The 18537-nt window shown below is 38.3% G+C and overlaps 1 protein-coding gene across 9 annotated transcripts in view; it reads left to right on the top strand.

Moving 5' to 3' along the window:
- LOC104586388 (acyl-CoA hydrolase 2) overlaps positions 1-17494 on the top strand; it is a 133580-nt gene extending 116086 nt beyond the window's left edge. For 3 of the 9 annotated variants that reach the window (XM_088889472.1, XM_088889473.1, XM_010243608.3), the window contains one exon: positions 16618-17494. Coding sequence is in view for 1 of the 9 variants with exons in the window: in XM_088889473.1 (XP_088745599.1) it covers positions 16618-16675 (58 nt within the window). In the remaining 8 variants the exon portion in view is untranslated. Of the gene's footprint in view, positions 1-13202; positions 14137-14785; positions 14919-15571; positions 15935-16099; positions 16573-16617 lie in introns of those variants that run through there. The other 6 variants (XR_016077272.1, XR_016077273.1, XR_016077271.1 and 3 more) reach the window with 6 other exon arrangements.
- Positions 17495-18537: the final 1043 nt, after the last annotated feature.

The raw sequence follows: 18537 nt of genomic DNA, 5'->3' as shown, positions 1-18537 counted from the left end.
TGGAGACTATTAAGGGCAGTGACCACTGTGAAGTTAGACGGAACCAATTATTTAACTCGGTCTCAGTCAATTAAAATGCATGTGTGTAGTAGAGGGAAATGGGGGTACATTACCTAGAGCAAGAAGAAACTAGAGGATGCAAGAAAACTACATATAGTGGGTTAATTAGTGAACTCTATGCAGCCACATATTAGTTAGCACCACTTGTGGATCAAAGGAAGTGTGGAGAGAAAGATTTGATGGAGATTGTTGTTTGGGGTTGTACATAGAATGCAGAAACACATAGGAAGTTGGTGGAGCGTGTTGAGTTGGGCCGATTAAGTTACTGGGCCTAGTCTTTTATTTTTATTTTTAAGTTAAGTTAGGAAGTTATTGGGCATTAGGCCAATTAGTTTATGTTATTTACGTTGTGACTGTTCAACTACTTAAAGTAGCCACCCTAATAAGGGCATTCTTGTAATCTTTCATTCTTTAATTTTAAATATATAAATCAAAGAGGGGTTGGTGGCCAAATCTATTCAATTATGGCTTCATCCCACTCTCTTTTCTTATTCTCTCTCTTTCTCTCTTGCATAGTTGTCAAGGCGTCGCCTAGGCGACTAGGCACCCTTGGCTGGGCGCCCCGCCCAAACACCTTGACTTTTAGCAACTAGGCGACTAGGTGCCCGCCTAGGCAACTAAGCACCCGCCTAGGCGACAAAAATGACAAGGCGGGCACCTTTTATAATGTCATTTATATTGATGTATTTATTAATGTATGTGTTAATACATTTTATTATATGCTATATATATCAATTATACTTTGTTTTAATGTTTTACTATTGAAATTTAAAAGATCAAAGGGTTTTGAGGAGAGAAAAAGAAAGAAAGAAGGAAAGAAAGAAAAGAAAGAGGAAAGAAAGAATAGAATAATAAAATTCTTTTTTCTATTCTCTCCCTCTAATTAAATAAAACAGAAACTCCATCCTTGTTTTTTTTTCTTTTTTACTTTCTATCTTGAATATTTATCATATAAAGTTAATAACCTTCTTTAGCTGCTAATTAATACTAACTTGCTCTATTAAATACTTATTATAATAGTATTATTTTTGAAAATAATGAAATTAATACATCTAAAAGATTTTTATCTTTTAGATGTGATGATTTGCCAAATTTTCGAGGAAATTTAATGTTCTTAATAAAGAGAATTGCTATTTTTTTAATTAACATACATGTTGAATGGTATATAAAACTAGGAAACTAGCCAAAAGTCAGTTTTTTATATTATAAGACTTTTATCGCCTAGGCGACACCTAAGCAACTAGGCAACTGGCACCCTAATGTCACCTAGAATCGCCTAGACGCCTTGAAAACTATGCTCTCTTGCTGAAACCTTTCAGAGCAGGCCGAAGGTTTCTTGAGTTGCTCTATCATGTAGCCCTAGATCGGCCGATTGCATGATGATATGAGAGGCTGTTCGAAGACCTCAGGTAAACCCAATTTTTTGATTTTTTTGATGGATCTGTTTTGCCTTGTAGCTGGTCTAGGGTTTTCCATCAAATTCAGGAAAAATTAGAGAAAGGGGGAGAATCTTATTTTTGTAGGACCCTTCAATTTTGACCTAGGAAGTGGCACCTTAATTTTTTAGGGTTCCTTGGAGTTTTTTGAAGAGGGTGGTTCAAGTCTTACCTTTTTTGGAGGTCCCGGGTTTGTGGTACCTGAAGGGATTTATTTCATATTCTTTCATCTTAAAGTGATCTTCTAACCTTTTTTGGGAATTATGGAGGGTAACGGAGTTGAAAACAAACCCAGGAGTGAAACGAGACTAGTGAGAGGAGGTATCGAAGACCTTTTCGGGGCTAGGACCATCATTATAGTTAAGTTAGATGATACAAACTATTTAGAATGGTCACAATTTGCAAATATGGCCATTGGTGCTCGTGGGAAGTTGGGGTATCAATGGTGAGGAAGTGAAACCCGAGACTAACAGCTCCTGGTGGGTACAGGAAAATTATATGGTAATGACTTGGCTATGCAATTCGATGTTGCCCCATATAAGTAAAAATTGAAGAAACCTACTCATAGAGTGAATGTTGCTAGGACCTATAAGTTGAGGAATCAGATTATTGCTACCAGGCAGGGAGATAGACCTATTGTTGTTTATTTTTCGGCCCTTAAAACCCTGTGGTAGGAGATTGACCATCTGGAGACAGTTGTTTGGGAAACCACTAAGGATGCAGCTGCCTACTAGAAGCTCTTAAAGAAGTATAGAGTCTTTGAATTTCTTGTTGGTCTTAATCCCGAATATGATATTGCAAGGCAACATATCCTTTCCAGGGATAATGTTACTCTCTCTCAGGCATATGCCTTTGTATCAGGAGAAGAGAGTAGGAGGAATGTGATGATGAAGAATTTTGGTTTTGAACAATCAGCCATGATCAGTACTGTGAAATCTAAACAGAGTGGAGACCGATGTGGCAGTGAAATAAAAAGGAAGATAAGAAGGATTTGATTTGTGACTACTATAAAAACCTTAAACATACAAGAGATACCTACTGGAAACTTCATCCTCATCTTGTGCCGAATAGACTTAAAAACAAGAAGGGAAATGTTGACATGGTAGTCATTGGTGACATACCTGGCCCCTACCACAGCTACTTTGGAGTTTATTGCAGCTGTTGCAGTGAGGGCCAAACTTGAGAGATATGGGCAATTCCTAAATCAGCGAGATACAGTCAACCCTAATTCAGTAACATGTGGATAGTTAGGTATAGGTGGTTCTGGTGGTGGACATTTTACTTCCTTTGCTCATACAGGTACTTCACATGCCACTACAAACTATGTTTCTACCACAAGTAAGTAGGGACCTTGGATTATAGATTTTGGAGCCTCAGAGCACATGACCCATAGTTTTACTATTTTTTCTTCTTACCAACTTTGTTCTGGTAGAGACAGAGTCTCTACAACTGATGGATCTCATGTTCCCATTGTTGGGAAGGGGTCTGTAAGATTACTAATTCCATTTCCCTACCCTCTGTCCTTCATGTTCCCAGATTAAGTACTAACTTGTTATCTATTAGTAGTTTGATTAAGAATTTGAATTGCTCAGTGATTTTTTTTCCTGGCCATTGTGTTTTGCAAGATCTGATTTCAAAGATGACGATTGGTAGTGGTCATGAAGTGAAGTGAATGGAATCTACCTCCTAGATGCGCTTCCTCATCATCAGTGTCAGCATATTAGTAGGGAGTTTAAGTCAAAGTCTGTGAGTCAGATTATGCTTTGGCATAATCGTTCGGGTCATTTGTCTTTTTCTTCTTTGCGTTTCTTATTTCCAAAGCTATTTGAGTTTGTTAATTTGTCCAGTTTAGAGTGTGAAGGTTGTCAGCTTGAAAAACATTGTAGACATTCCTTTAAAGCTAGTAATAAAAGGTATTCATCTGCTTTTGATGTTATTCATACTGATGTGTGGGGACCATACCATGTTCCTTCTATGGGTAGTTACCGATATTTCCTTATATTTATGGATGATTTTTCTCGACATTCTTGGATTTACTTATTGAGATCCCGTGATGAGGTACCATCCTTGGTTCGACAGTTTCATCAGATAGTGTTAACACAGTTTGGGGTACGAGTGAAAGTGTTAAGATCAGACAATGCCAAGGAATATTTTGAGAAGAACCTTGCTTCGTATCTATTAGAGTATGGAGTTATCCATCAGAACATTTGTTCTTACAGTCCACAGCAAAATGGTGTTACAGAGAGGAAGAACAGACACATTGTTGAGATTGCAAGAAGCATGATAATCACATCTACTGTTCCAGTTCGGTTTTGGGGTAATGCGGTTCTCACAGCAGTCTTCCTGATTAATAGGATGCCCTCTTGTATACTTAGATTCAGCACCCCATTCAGCCTCTTATTTCCTGAAGGGGAGATATCCCACAATCCTCTCAGGGTTTTTGGGTGTGTTTTCTTTGAACATGTTCTTGGGTCTCATTGCTCGAAGCTCAAACCAAAGGCAAAGAAGTGTGTTTTTCTTGGGTATGTAGAAAATTAGAAAGGGTACTACTGGTACGACCTAGTCTTTGGGAGTTTGTATGTTACTATGGATGTCACCTTTTTTTATTCCACATCCTTTTTCTCGAAGGATTCTTCTCATGGAGTCCAGTTTCTGTGTCTACTTGTGTGTCTGATCCTCCTATGTCACCTATCTTACCACCTCTCTTGCGTCCTGCTTTTCAGTGTTAATTACGACAGCGACTTCATAGAGGTTGATTCCACTGCAGAAGAACCTACATCACTTCCTATCGGTTCCTTGGAGACTCCAGATTCAGCTGACATGGATTCAGGTATTCCTCTTGATCCCTCTAATGTTTTAGTTCCTATTGATTCTATTAATCCCATTACAGATGACCTGGACCTTCCTATTGCACTCAGAAAAGGGAAGAGAAAGTGTATTACTCATTGTATCTCACAGTACCTATCCTACAGCGGACTTTCTCTTTTTTATCGAGCTTTCCTTTCTTCCCTTGACTCTGTATCTATACCAAAGGGTGTCAGTGAGGCTCTCTCCAAACCTGAGTGGAAGACAACTATGCAGAAAGAAATGGAAGCCTTAATTAAGAATCAGACATGGGAAATTATGAATCTACCAGAGGGCAAGGAGACTGTTGGATGCAGATGGGTTTATACAGTTAAATATAAGGCAGATGGAAGTATAAAAAAGTATAAGACCAGACTGGTTGCAAAAGGGTATACTGAAACCTATGGCATTGATTACTTAGAGACCTTTGCACCAGTTGCAAAGGTGACTTCTGTTCGGATCCTTCTCTCTCTTGTTGCTATATACTCTTGGCCCCTATTCCAACTTGATGTAAAAAATGTTTTCCTGAATGGGAATTTGCAAGAAGTGTGTATGGATCTTCTTGTTGGTTTCTACAATGATGCTGAAAAGGAGAAAGTATGTAGACTAAATGAGTCACTTTATGGTTTAAAACAGTCTCCCAGAGCATGGTTTGACAGTTTCAGGAAGGCCTTGATTGCTTTTGGCTACACTCAGACTCAATCAGACCATACTTCGTTTGTGAAGTGGAGGGGGTCCCTGGTGTCAGTCCTGGTTGTTTATTGTTAGACAGTGTATGCCCTTAGCTCCAATCAGATTGATGTACATTATGACATTTATTGTAAATGAATAAAGTACATATTTGATTCATGTTATAGTGGTGTGTTTCTGTGTAATACCCTTAAACTGGACACTTATGAGACTCGTGTTAATTTAGAATGTTCACAGCCGTTGGATAAGTCTGGGGAGATTTATCCTGCTAAGGCTGACACTGATGTGTCGCCAAGTGTTGGGGTGGCCTGTCTCAACTACCAGGGTGAGATCCGAGGTACATGTAGTGTAGGTTTACTTGAAACCCTGAACCGGACCAGATTTCCAGTATTGCCCTGGACCTTGGTGATTAGTGGGCAAAACTGGAAAGTTACACCTGACCCCTAGACTCGATTATGATACTGCACTAGGTATCGGATTGGGCTATCTTTGATATGCCAATCAGTGAGACCTTTAGCGAGGGTCAAAACCTGGGTATGTTGGGACAGTCCGAGAATTCATCTGAGTGGGTGATCATAGTGACAGGATCAGCCCCTTTGTCGGACAAAGGTAATGATCAGGGATGCACTCTCTCTGATGGAAACCAAGATTGCCGACAGCCGATTTCAATCGTTGAAATTTGTTTTGCAAAATATATTTTATATACGGATATAAATATATATTATGGTTTCAAATTGTTTGCAAAAGGTTTTAATTCTCGGGATCCATGTGAGCAGAGAGTGCAGCACTGTTCCTTGCAGCCGAGGGAGAGGTCCTCTCTTGTCGGGCAGTGTATGATCATTATGGGCTGAGATGTTAAGTGTAAGACCATTGAGGGTAATACCTGATGGGCTAAACTTGCATATGCCCACAGTCCTTGGGTTTTTATAAGGTGGCTTGACCCAGGGACCACTTAGTGTAAGTGTTGGGCCCATTAGGAGTCCATGTGATGGGCTTCAAGGGGTTCATTGTCCTTTCAATGAATTCGGCTAGGCCTTGAAACAGAGGCTGGGCCGAACCCATGTGGTTGATGTGTAGATCAATGTTTGGGTCCCACGCCATACAAAGAAGCCCAACTGGGCAACAGGTCGGAAGTAGTTTGAGCACTTAGACTTATTGGGCCTAAAGCCCATTGCGAACTGGCCTAATTTGACTCGTTAAATAAGGGGGCGGATCTGGGATTAAATCGGCAGATATGATAGGGTCTTACCCTATCCACTCAGAGATCTGAATTCAGATCTGAAAACCTCCTAATGAGATTAGGAGAGAGCTGATCTAATCTACAGATAAGATAAGGGCTTATCCTTATCTCTTAAAGATGACTCCTTATCCAAATACAGATTTGGATTAGGAAATTCCTAATGAGATTAGGAGCTCTCTTTAAGGGTATAAAAGGAGGAAGGGGCGAACCATTCAGTTCATCCCAAGCTTCTCAGAGCACCCAGAGAGAAGACAGCAACAGTGTGACTGTGCCATCTTCTCCCTGCGTTTCCTCCAGTTGTCGCCATTACTGCCAATTCGATCTCCTTCCTTTGTAGGAGCGATCAAGAGGTGTCTTGATATCAGTCTTTGGAGAAAGGCTGATCAGAAGTCGTGCTCACTGCCTCCATCGAATTCTTGCTGAAGAACTCGGTTCGTTGGATGGACCCTGCTAATTCTGTTCCACCATTCACTGTCATCTTCAGTGGGAGCAGTCTTTGGAGTCTTTCTTTGGGCGTAAACACCTTCGTTGGGAGATATTGCATCTTCGTATCAGGTATATCCCTCTCCTACTGAATTTGTTCAGATCTGGTTCGGTTCTTGGTTCAAGATTGATCCTTGAAAAGTAGTTTTCTAAAATTGGGAATGTGATTCCCAGATGGGAGAGAGAAATTTTTGAAATTTCGCCCTACCTTCCTGCAGGGTTCGGCCATCCATATGATGGATCTCTCATCCCTTCATTTATGTGGATGATAATGTAGTTACAGGAAATGACCCAAGTGAGATTGACAGCTTGAAAAAGAATCTACACAAAGATTTTGAAATTAAGGATTTTGGGGAGCTGAGTTATTTCTTGGGCATTGAGGTTGCAAGACCAAAACATGGGATTTTTATTTCTCATATGAAGTATGTTCTGGACCTTTTACAAGAAACAGGGAAAGTTGGAACAAAGGCAGCCAGTACTCCTATTAATCAAAATCACAGAATTAATGCATCAAAAGATGAGTTGGTAAAGGACATTGGGAGATACTAGAGACTTGTGGGGTGGTTGCTATATTTATGTGTGACAAGACTAGACATTTCCTATGTAGTGAGTGTGGTGAGTCAATATATGCATGCCCCATGAGTCCAGCATTGGGAGGCTGTTGGCATGATTCTTGCTTATCTGAAGGGACACCCAAGCAGAGGCATACTATTTGTTGACCAAGGACTGTTGAAGCTAGAGGCTTTTATAGATGCTAATTGGGCATGATGCCTTGATGACAGGATATCTACATTAGGAGTTTGCACTCTTGTTGGGGGTAATCTAGTCTTGTGGAAAAGTAAGAAGCTGACAGTTGTGGCAATGTTAAGTGTAGAAGCTGAATACAGAGGCATGGCACAAGGAGTTTTAGAGCTTCTCTGGATCCACTCCATGTTAGGAGAGATTGGTGTTGAGGCAAAAGAACCTATGATGTTGTACTATGATAATCAGGCAGCAATTAACATTGCCCACAACCCAGTTCAGCATGATAGGACAAAGCACATTGAAGTGGACAGACATTTCATAAGAGAGATGGTGACTTCAGGGGAAGTTTGTCTTCCATACATTGTTTCTGATTTGCAGCTTGCCAATGTTCTCACAAAAGGAGTTGCAAGGAACAAGCTGGAGTATGATCTATGCAAGTTGGGAATGTGTGACATTTACTCCCAACTTGAGGGGGAGTGTTGAGTTGGGCCGATTTCAAGTTATTGGGCCCAGTCTTTTATTGTTATTTTTAAATTGTTAAGTTAGGAAGTTATTGGGCTTTAGGCCCATTAATTTATGTTATTTAAGTTGTGACTATTCAGCTACTTAAAGTGGCCACCCTACTAAGGGCATTCTTGTAATCTTCCATTCTTTTATTTTAAATTTATAAATCAAAGAAGGGTTGGCGGCCAGATCTATTCAATTATGACTTCATCCCACTCTCTTTTCTTCTTCTCTCTTTTTCTCTTGCTGAAACCTTTTAGTGTCTTCTACTTTTCTTCACAAAGTATACATCACAATTAGTTATCAGCAACTTCTACTGAGAGAAGCTGGGTCTTTGAGTTCCTCATCGGACTCAAAAACACCTGTTGGAAGCTGCACCCAAAGCTTATACCTGCCAGACTTAAGAAAGAAAATAGTGGAAAAATGATTGAGAATGGAAAAGGTGGAAATGCAAATGTAGCCACCTCCTCATAGAGTGCACAGGGGCAAAATGGTGAGAAGTCAATGGGGGAGCTCTATCAACTTGGATCAAATCAGAGGAGAAAGGGTTAAGAGTGAAAAGGGTGTGTTTTCTCCTCTGCCACACACCCAGAAATATTTAACTTATATATGAGATAATACAATGTTATGGAAAGGACAGCTATGTCATTGTCTTACAAGAAATAATAAAACAAAAGATATGTACATAAGTTACAACATAAAATGGTGGTCCCAAGGACCAAAAAAAGAAAGAAAATGTAAGAGACATAGATCAGTCTCTACACCCCCCCCCCCTCAAACTGATGCCAAGGTACGAGCATCAGTTTGTCAACTAGAAACTTGTATCAAGCACGGGTCATAGCCTTCGTTAATATGTCAGCAAGATGTAGGGTAGAAGACACGTGCAATAGAGATATGTGTCTAGTAGAAAACTAGTCTCTAATGAGGTGGCAGTCAACCTCTATATGTTTGGTGCACTCATGAAAGACCGGGTTGGATACAATTTTGGTTGAGGATCATGAATAGGTGCAGATGTACTTATAGGATCAAGACAATGATGAGAACTCGTGGCTAGAGATGATGGATCAGCTTTTGGTGATGAAGGGGACAGGGCGATAGGAGTTGGAGCAATTAGCCTCTTTCTGAAATAGACACGGAGCAACTCTAGAATAGAAGGTGAATCTGAAGAACCTGTAGAGTCAAAACAATGCAATATCGAAATGGAAGTAGTAGGCAACTTAACAATGTGAGCAAAAAATGACATGTTCTCAAGGAAAATGACATTGCGGGATACGCGAACTCGACAAGAGTTCAAATCATAGCAAAGGAAGCCCTTATGATCAGGGTTATATCCCACAAAAGCACACATTGCTGATTAGGGAGTCAGCTTTGTGCGTTCATGTGGAGGAAGATGAACAAAACATACACAACCAAACACATGAAGAATAGAAAAATCAAGTGAACGATGAAACAAACTTTGAAAAGATGTATTGTGCAAGACAGATGATTGAAGAATGTTAATAAGGTACACAGCAGTGCTGGCCCTCCACCCAAAATGAAGTAGGAGAATGGGAATCATGAAGAAGAGTTTGAACTATGCTCAGGATATGTCTGTTCTTGCACTCTGCCACTCCGCTTTGTTGTGGAGTGCCAGGACAAGATCTCTAGGATTGTATTCCATTGTCTCTCAAGAAAACTTGAAAATCTTCATCAAGGTATTCACCCCCCAAGTCTAAATAGAAAATCCCAATGTTTGCATCAAATTGGTTTTTGATTTTTGCTATAAAGGATTTAAAAGTAGAAAAAACTTCAGATTTGTTTCTCAAGAAATATATCCATGTAAAGCGAGCATAGTCATCAATAAATGTAACAAAATATTTAAATCCCAAGCTGGAAACAACTGAAGACGACCAAACATCACTATGTTTTATTTTAAAAGGAACAGAAGCATGTTCAACAACTGAAGGAAAGGGTAAAACATGGCTCTTACTCAAGCAACAAGAAATGCAAGCCTTATCAACATTATTAAAAGAAATAGCTTTAGAAGACAAATAATCATCACGAAACAAAGGATCAAGTTTATTTGCATAGGGGTGCCCAAGGCACCTATGCCATAAGTGCCATACTTTGTTTTTGCAAATAACCTCAGTACTAGGAGTGGTAGTAAGTAAGCAAGATGTGGATGAATGCCCTGGTGTCTTTTCAAATTCCAAGGAAAATAACCGAACTAGTCTATACCCCTTTCCTTTCACAGTCCCAATGCGTTGGTCCTGTATCAAACAGCCATCATGGAAAAATGAAATAATGTTACCATCCTCAATTAGTTGACCAATTGAGATCAAATTAGTTGTAAGTTTAGGAACAAAGAAAGTTTTAGATAGATGAAAACAAGAATTAATAAATGTAATTAAGGACAAATCATTGCAACGAACAATATCTAGTTTCTCTCCATTGGCACTAATAATATGTTTATTCAAGGATTTGGGTTTAACGAACTGACCAGTGTGAGCCCCTGTCATATGGTTAGAGGCCCCAGAATCAATGATCCATAAGTGGCTAAAAGAGGAACAATAATAGGATGACTCACCTGAAAGACTAATGGTTGAAAATGCAGAGGAAATAGCTGAGGATACTAGCTGTCGCATTCTTTCTTCTATAAGAGTCCCAGAATTTTCATCCATTCTGGCTGAAGTTGTACTCCTTATGCCTGTACCTTCAATGGTTGTCTGGAAAGCCTTGTGTTGATTCTTCTTAGAGCTTGAACCATTCCCCTTTGCTGGTATAGTAGGACAATGAGGAATCATTTTTCTATGTTGTTTGCAGTAGGTGCAGAAATTTTTCTTCCGGCAATTTGAAACATGTCTGCATTCTTTGCATTCATAGCACTGTACACAAGACAAGTCCTTCTTGGGCTTGGATTTATTCATTAGAAAGGTTGTATCTGTTCCTAAATCAGATTTCAACCTCAAGGCCGATTGAGTAATGAGTCTAGTTTCCTCCTTGAGAAGCTCCCCCAAAACTGTGTCAAGTATGGGAGGAGTGCCCCTACTAAGAATGTTGGACCTCACAATTTCATATTAAGGTCTCAGATGCATTAGAAAATGCATGATTTTCCTCCTATCAAAGTATTCTCTCAGATTTTTTATGCAGCAAGCAGAGGTGTTTTCACTCATGTGAACTAATTCATACTCCGTCCATATGTCTCTTATATCTTCTTTCAGTTTTTGGCCCTTGGGACCACTCTTTTATGTTGTAACTTATGTACACTATCTTTTGTTTTATTATTTCTTGTAAGACAAGGACATAGTTGTCTTTTCCATAACATTGTATTATCTCATTTATAAGTTAAATATTTCTGGGCTTGTGGTTCAAGACAGAACGCACCCTATTCACTCTCAACTCCTCTAATTTGATCCAAGTTGACATGGTATCAGAGCAAGTTTTTCAACATGTCCTTGATTGAAATCCTTTTAGATCTGTAAGATCGACCCATCTTCTTCAATTTTGGATCTCATATGTTGTACTAATCTGCACATCTCTACTGCTATTTCTCTGGAAGCTCGCCATCAAAAATAGGGTTTCTTCATTTTCTCTCAATCAGCTATTCCAATCACTATGAAACTTCATATTTGAAGTTGTCCAAGTCAGATCTATATAGATCTATATTTTTTTTTTGTTCGGATTCCTTTTGAAGAGTGTTCTGCCCCTCTTCTTGTTCAATAGTCCAGAAAACTTACCTTTTTTGGATTGTTATCAATTCGAGAACTCTGTGTGACTGGTTTCCTTATTGGATTTTGATTCCTCTCTGTGGTGTGTGGTTGGGCACACTTATTCCATCGAGTTTTGGACTTTCTTAAACCTTCGGCTGCTCTATTTTCTTAGTTTTCCTTGCTTACTTTGCTGAAATGGCCATGGAGAAAAGAGATATTCTACCAGTAAAGTTCAATGGAACAAACTATGCCTTCTGAAAATTTCATTTCCAGTTCGATGTTAAAGAAATGGATTATGGGGATTTGTGGATGGTTCCACAAAACAACCAGATGAGTCTGAATCTAAGGGGCCGAAACAATGGAAGATCGACAATGTCTTGGCTTCTCGGATCTGTTGAAACTGATATTGCTATTCCAATGAGAAGTTATCGAACTGCTCACCTACATGGAAAATGTGTATCAACAGTCCAACATCTCGCGTCAGTATCAGGTAGAGACAGAAATATTTTCTTATAGTCAGGGTGAGAAGAAAATATAGTAGTACTATGCTGGTTTCATCAACTTGTGGACGGAGTATGAATTAGTTCACATGGGTGAAAACACCTCTGCTTGTTGCGTCAAAAATCTAAAAGAACACTTTGGTAAGAGGAAAATTATGCATTTTCGGATGCATCTGAGACCTGAATATCAAATTGTAAGGTCTAACATTCTCAGTAGGGGCACTCCTCCCATACTTGATACAATTTTGGGAGAGGTTCTCAGGGAGGAAACTAGACTCATTACTCAATCGACCTTGAGGTCGAAATCTGATTCAAGAGCAGAGACAACCTTTCTAATGAATAAACCCAAGCCTAAGAAGGACTTGTCTTGTGTACAATGCTATGAATGCAAGGAATACGGACATGTTGTTTCACACTACTAGAAGAAAAATTTCTGCACCTATTGCAAACAATATGGACATATTATTCCTCAATGTCCTACCAAACCAGCAAAGGATAATTGCTCAAGCTCTAAGAAGAATCAACACAAGGCTTTCCAAACAACCACTGAAGGTATAGACACAGAGAGTACAACTTCAGCTAGAATGGATGAAAATTCTAGGACTTGTGGTAGAAATAATGTATGACACTTGTGGCATAGGCGTCTTAGGCACCCCTATGCAAATAAACTTAAGCCTTTGTTTCGTGATGGTTATTTGTCTTCTAAAGCTACTTCTTTTAATAATGTTGATAAGGCTTGCATTCTTGTTGCTTGAGTAAGAGCCATATTTTACCCTTTTCTTCAGTTATTGAACATGCTTTTGTTCCTTTTAAAATAATACATAGTGATGTTTGGTCGTGTCAAGTTGTTTCCAGATTAGGATTTAAGTATTTTGTTACATTTATTGATGAATGTACTTACTTTACATGGATATATTTCTTGAGAAAGAAATCTGAAGTTTTTTCTACCTTTAAACCTTCCTAAAAAAAATCAAAAATCAATTTGATGCAAACATTGGGGTTTTCCATTCAGATTCGGAGGGTGAATACCTTAATGAAGATTTTCAAATTTTCTTGAGAGAATGGAATACAATCCCAGAAATCTTGTCATGGCACTTCACAACAAAACAGAGTAGCAAAGCGCAAGAATAAACATATCTTGAGCATAGTTCGAACTCTTCTTCATGATTCTCATGCTCCTACTTCATTTTGGGTGGAAGCGGCCAGCATTGTTGTGTACCTTATTAACATTCTTCTATCATCTGTCTTGCATAATACATCTCCTTTTCAAAGTTTGTTTCACCGTTCACCTAATTTTTCTATTCTTCATGTGTTTCGTTGTGTATGTTTTGTTCATCTTCCTCCACATGAACGCACAAAGCTAACTCTCCAATCAATATAACGTGTGCTTTTGTGGGATGTAGCCCTAATTATAAGGGCTTCCTTTGCTATGATCTGAAGTCTCGTCGAGTTTGCGTATCCCGCAATGTCATCTTCCTTGAGAACATGTCTTTTTTTGCTCACAATGTTAAGTTACCTGCTACTTCCATTTCAATACTGCATTGTTTTGACTCTGTAGGTTCTTCATATTCACCTTCTATTCCAGAGTTGCTCCTTGTCTATTTCAGAAACAGGCTAGTTGCTCTAGCTCCTATTGCCCTGCCCCCTTCATCACCAAAAGCTTATCCATCATCTCTAGCCATGAGTTCTCATCTCTTGATCCTGTTGTTAGACAGTATATGCCCTTAACTCCAATCATATTGATGTACAGATACATTTATTGTAAATAAATAAAAGTACATTATTGTTTCATGTTGTTATTGGTATGTTTCTATGAAATTATCCCTTAAACTGGACACTTACGAGATTTGTGCTTGTGAAGATATATCTTGATGTACATTATTAGAGTAATCCTTGTTGTATAGTATCGTAATTTCTATTATTTTATTTGTTCTTTTTATCTTTCAGCCTTGTAAGGGTATTCTTGTATCTGTACATACCTTTTATCTCTTTAATATAAAAGGGACTCTTTGGGGTGGGGGTCGACTATTCTTGACACCCCTAAATCTGTTTTCTTCTTGCTCTGGATTTAGTTTGCATGGTATAAGAGTAGGTTACTCTTTGATCTTCCTTCTCTTTGATCCACTTGTTTTTGTGATCTATTGAGAACCTACATCTCTGTCGAGTGGTCCTGGATTGTTTTGATCTCTCCAGGAACCTCTTTTTTGTTTTCTGCGCATCCAGAGAGAGACCTCCGTTTGCAGCAAGAATTGAAAGGAGTTGTCGCCTAGCCCCTCTCAACATATTCTAAAGTTTTTATGGAGATTCATGAAGTTTTGAGAGATATGGACTCTTCTTCTTGGCAGCTGCACCCAGACTTTCCTTTTCTAGATTGTGTGTTCAGTTTTTCTTTTTTTTGGATCTTGAACAATTTCCGGTGAAAGTAAGGGGTTTCTATCTCAAATTTTTTATTACAGCCTATTTCACTCGTCTTTGGATCAAGTTTTACTTCAGTTTAGTTTCTTTAAACTTCTGTCGAACCCTATTTTGTGCTATTTTCTTGCTGAAATGACTTCAGATAGAGGTGATATCATTCCTATAAATATGAATGGACAGAACTATGGGATGTGGAAGTTCCGCTTCGACTTTTATGTTGGAGGAAAGGGTTTAGAAGGATATCTGAATAGAACGGTCACCAAACCAACTGAGACCAAGGCCAAAGCTTTACAACAATGGAAGTTGGATAATGGTAAACTTGTTTCTTGGATTTTGAGTTCTATTGATTATCATATATTTGTACCTATGAGGAGAATGAAAATAGCATATGAGATGTACATGTATCTAGGAGGATATAGGAGTATTATTCTGGTTTTCTTAATTTATGGGCTGAATATGAGATTGTTCACATTGAACCCTCAAATCCAGTAGAGTGTGCGAAAAGTGACTCAGTTCTTGATGAAACTTAGACCTGAATATGAAATAATCAAGTCCAACATTTTGAGTAGGGGAACACTTCCAGGTATGGATTTTGTCTTAGGGGAACTTCTGAGGCAAGAAACTAGACTTCTCACTATAGCCAGGTTTGATGGGAAGATGGCTGAAGTTGGGGTTGAAACAACCTTTGTTGCTCATGGGGGTAAGAAGCCAACCTCCAAGGACCTCTCCAAAACCCAGTGCTATGAATGTAAGGGTTTAGGACATATTGCATCTCACTGTAAGAAGAAAAATTTGTGTACCTTTTGCAAGCAGCATGGTCACATTATTCCACTGTCACCAACCAGATCCTTTCCTCTCTCCAAAACCCTCTTAGTACCTAACCTTACTACTAATCTGATTTCTGTTGGCCAACTTGTTGATGAATGAAATGTTTTCACTTTTTCTCATGATGGTTGTTTGATATAGGATCGGTACACTGGGAAGGTGAAAGGGAAGGGGTGTAGGTTGGGTCGTCTGTTTGCGCTAGAGTTCGAGAAATCTCAATCATCCTCAGCTTTACTAAGTTCTTTATCTGATTCTCTATTGAGTTATAAAAATAATGTTTGGGATCTATGGCATAAACGATTGGGTCATCCACATTCCAAAAAATTAAAATTTTTGTTTGGCTCTGGTTTGATTAAGAATAAAATTCCCCTGTTGATACTTTTGATGTTTCTTGTACTACGTGTTGTTTGAGTAAAAGTCATGTTTTACCATTTCTTCATACATTTGAACATGCCACTAAACCTTTTGAGATAATACATAGTGATGTTCAGTTTGCTTCTATTACTTCACGATTGTGGTACAAATATTCCGTATTATTTATATATAATTGTACCAGATATACTTGGATTTATTTTCTACAACACAAATCAGAAGTCTTTGGTGCTTTTAAATTGTTTCGTATTATGGTACAAAATCGATTCAAGTGTAATATGACTATCTTCCGCTCAGATTCAGGGGGAGAATATAGAGATGGAGAATTCCTGGCATACTTGAGAAGTTATGGAATTTAGTCTTAGTGCAGCTACCCAGACACTATAATAGAATGGTGTAGCTGAACGAAAGAACGAACATATTCTCAGTGTTGTGTGGACATTACTACAGGAGTCTCATACTCCAACTTCGTTTTGCGCGGTAGCAAGCCTCCATACTCTCCTCTCTTTATCTAAGGAGTGTAAATCAATTCTTATTAAAAAACCCAAAACAAAACTTGTAATTTTTTAATGTAGGACAAGTTAAAAAAATATTTTTAAGAAAAGAAATTTTCAAGACATGTGTGCAGGTGTAATTCTTTCATGTAATTGACCAATCAAACCCATTGGATTTAATCTCTAATAAGATTAAAATCCAACAGTATCATCCTAAAAATTTGTTCTCAATTTGCCTTTATGACAGAATTGTCTTCCATTTTCTGCACTTATTCATATTTTAGCTAACAGTTGATTTCTTTTGTTGCTTTTCTATATCAGAGTGGAATCAGTTCCTAGAGTTTGTTTTGCAAGGTGCCGTGTGATATTGCATTATTGATTAATACGATAGCTTGAGGTGAAGGTTGAGCAATGGTAACAATATCAATGGAGAAGTATGGACAGGCCTAATGCAGAATCCTGAATTCTTCTGCAACTCTATAAACATTCAAAAGTTCAAAAACCCACACCCTATGCACCCATATCCACCCATGAATTGGCATCAATTCCGAGCTAGCACCTACCTCAACTGTACCTTAGGCCTAAGAATTCTGACCCCCTGGGCTGAACGGTTATTCTCCCTAATATCAAATATGATACGAGGATACAACTGTAAGACAAGATGGCAATATGGAGATAGAGTTGAAAGAGAGGACTCTGGTAACCGTATCTGATGTGTTTATTCATGATCGAGTTACATACCCCGTTTTACATGATTACACGTCTTGTTTGTAGCAGATCCAGAGCCCCCTTAATGAGATTCCTACTTAAATTAGGTTTTGTTATGCTTATATTAAAAATTTCCTAATATGTTGAAAAGGCAATGTCAAGGTGTATGAGCAGGGTGCCAACCAGCTGGTTGGTAAGGTCTCTTGCTCGTAGCGGAGACTTGGGATTGAATCCCGCCTGCACCTGCATCAGAGTTATGGGTTGGGAGATGGGCTACCTTCATTGTATAGCCCTTCAAAAGAAATCAGAAAAAGGTGTATGAAGGTCCCTTGGTGATGTCTTGAAAATCAAGAAAAAGAAAGAATAATCATGAACGTCTTTGGACCCAATTTCACCACTATGAAATTGCAGTAGGGCCACTATTCCATGGATTGTATTGTAGAATGGAACTCAAGAATTTTAATGACAAAATATAAGATTAAAGTAGTTATAGATATGATATTGTGCTGAGAATGACCATTTGTCGATATCTGACATTCTATGTGAAAGACATCCTTTAATTATTTATGTTAAAATTACAAATAGTAATAAATAGTAATAGAAGTTTAAATTGCGAAACTAATATTAAATTTAGTGGGTTTTCTTTAAATCAAATGTTCTTGTGTTTGCTATACTTGAAAAAAGCAACATAAGCAACAAACAAAAATGAAGTATTGGACTTGTGCCTCTCAAAATAAGTCAAAACAATTTTTGTTCGATTAAAAAATTTACATTATTCTAAAAGCCCACAAAAAAGATGCTTTCAAAAACAAAGGCATGCATTTTAAGTTCCATAAGACTGATTGAGGCTAAAACAAAAATCTCCCCATAAAGAGGGTTATACTAAACTGTGAAAATCATAGGATATAGGAAGATCGCTCCCTCTCATTTCATGGAAGCTGAGGTCATCAAGTAGGACATGGGGTCATGGAGGGGGGTTGTGTGGTCACAATTTATTGTCATAGCATAAAGTCTACAATGTTTTCCACATACTAGCATTTGCCAAAAACAAAAACATCTTGAACTGTGCTTTTGTTTTAAAAGAAGTACGCACAAGTTGGTCTTGTTTCAAAATACCAATGTTCAAAAAAACCAGATCAAGCATCGACACGAAAAAGGTGTTTTTTAGCAAAAATAGTGGGGCAAAGCACCTTTTTGCACCTTGGGTACACATAGATCTTGAAAAATTATCCAAAATCAAAAAAAGAAAAGACTATCCCAATCGGACATCCGAACTCAAGGTAATGGCCTTTAGAAGTTTGTATTTATGTGCTATAAATATTAAAAAAAAAATTGGCCAGTTGTCTAAAATTGGGACTGGGTCACCGGTTTTCTGGTTTAACCATCTAGGTCATAGGTTTTGGTTGACTTTTTATACAATGCGGTTTTAGGGGTATGATTGAACCAACCAAGGGCTCGAGTCACGATTCAACCGGTCCAACTATGTTATAGAAGTTGTCAAATTAATGATTTTTAAAACAAAATACAAGTTTT

This window comes from Nelumbo nucifera, chromosome 6, assembly GCF_055504915.1.
Source record: "Nelumbo nucifera cultivar China Antique chromosome 6, China Antique-T2T, whole genome shotgun sequence".
In the NCBI taxonomy this organism is placed as follows: domain Eukaryota; kingdom Viridiplantae; phylum Streptophyta; class Magnoliopsida; order Proteales; family Nelumbonaceae; genus Nelumbo; species Nelumbo nucifera.
The sequence above is the reverse complement of the archived record's forward strand: the minus strand, read 5'-3'. Positions and strand labels throughout refer to the sequence as shown.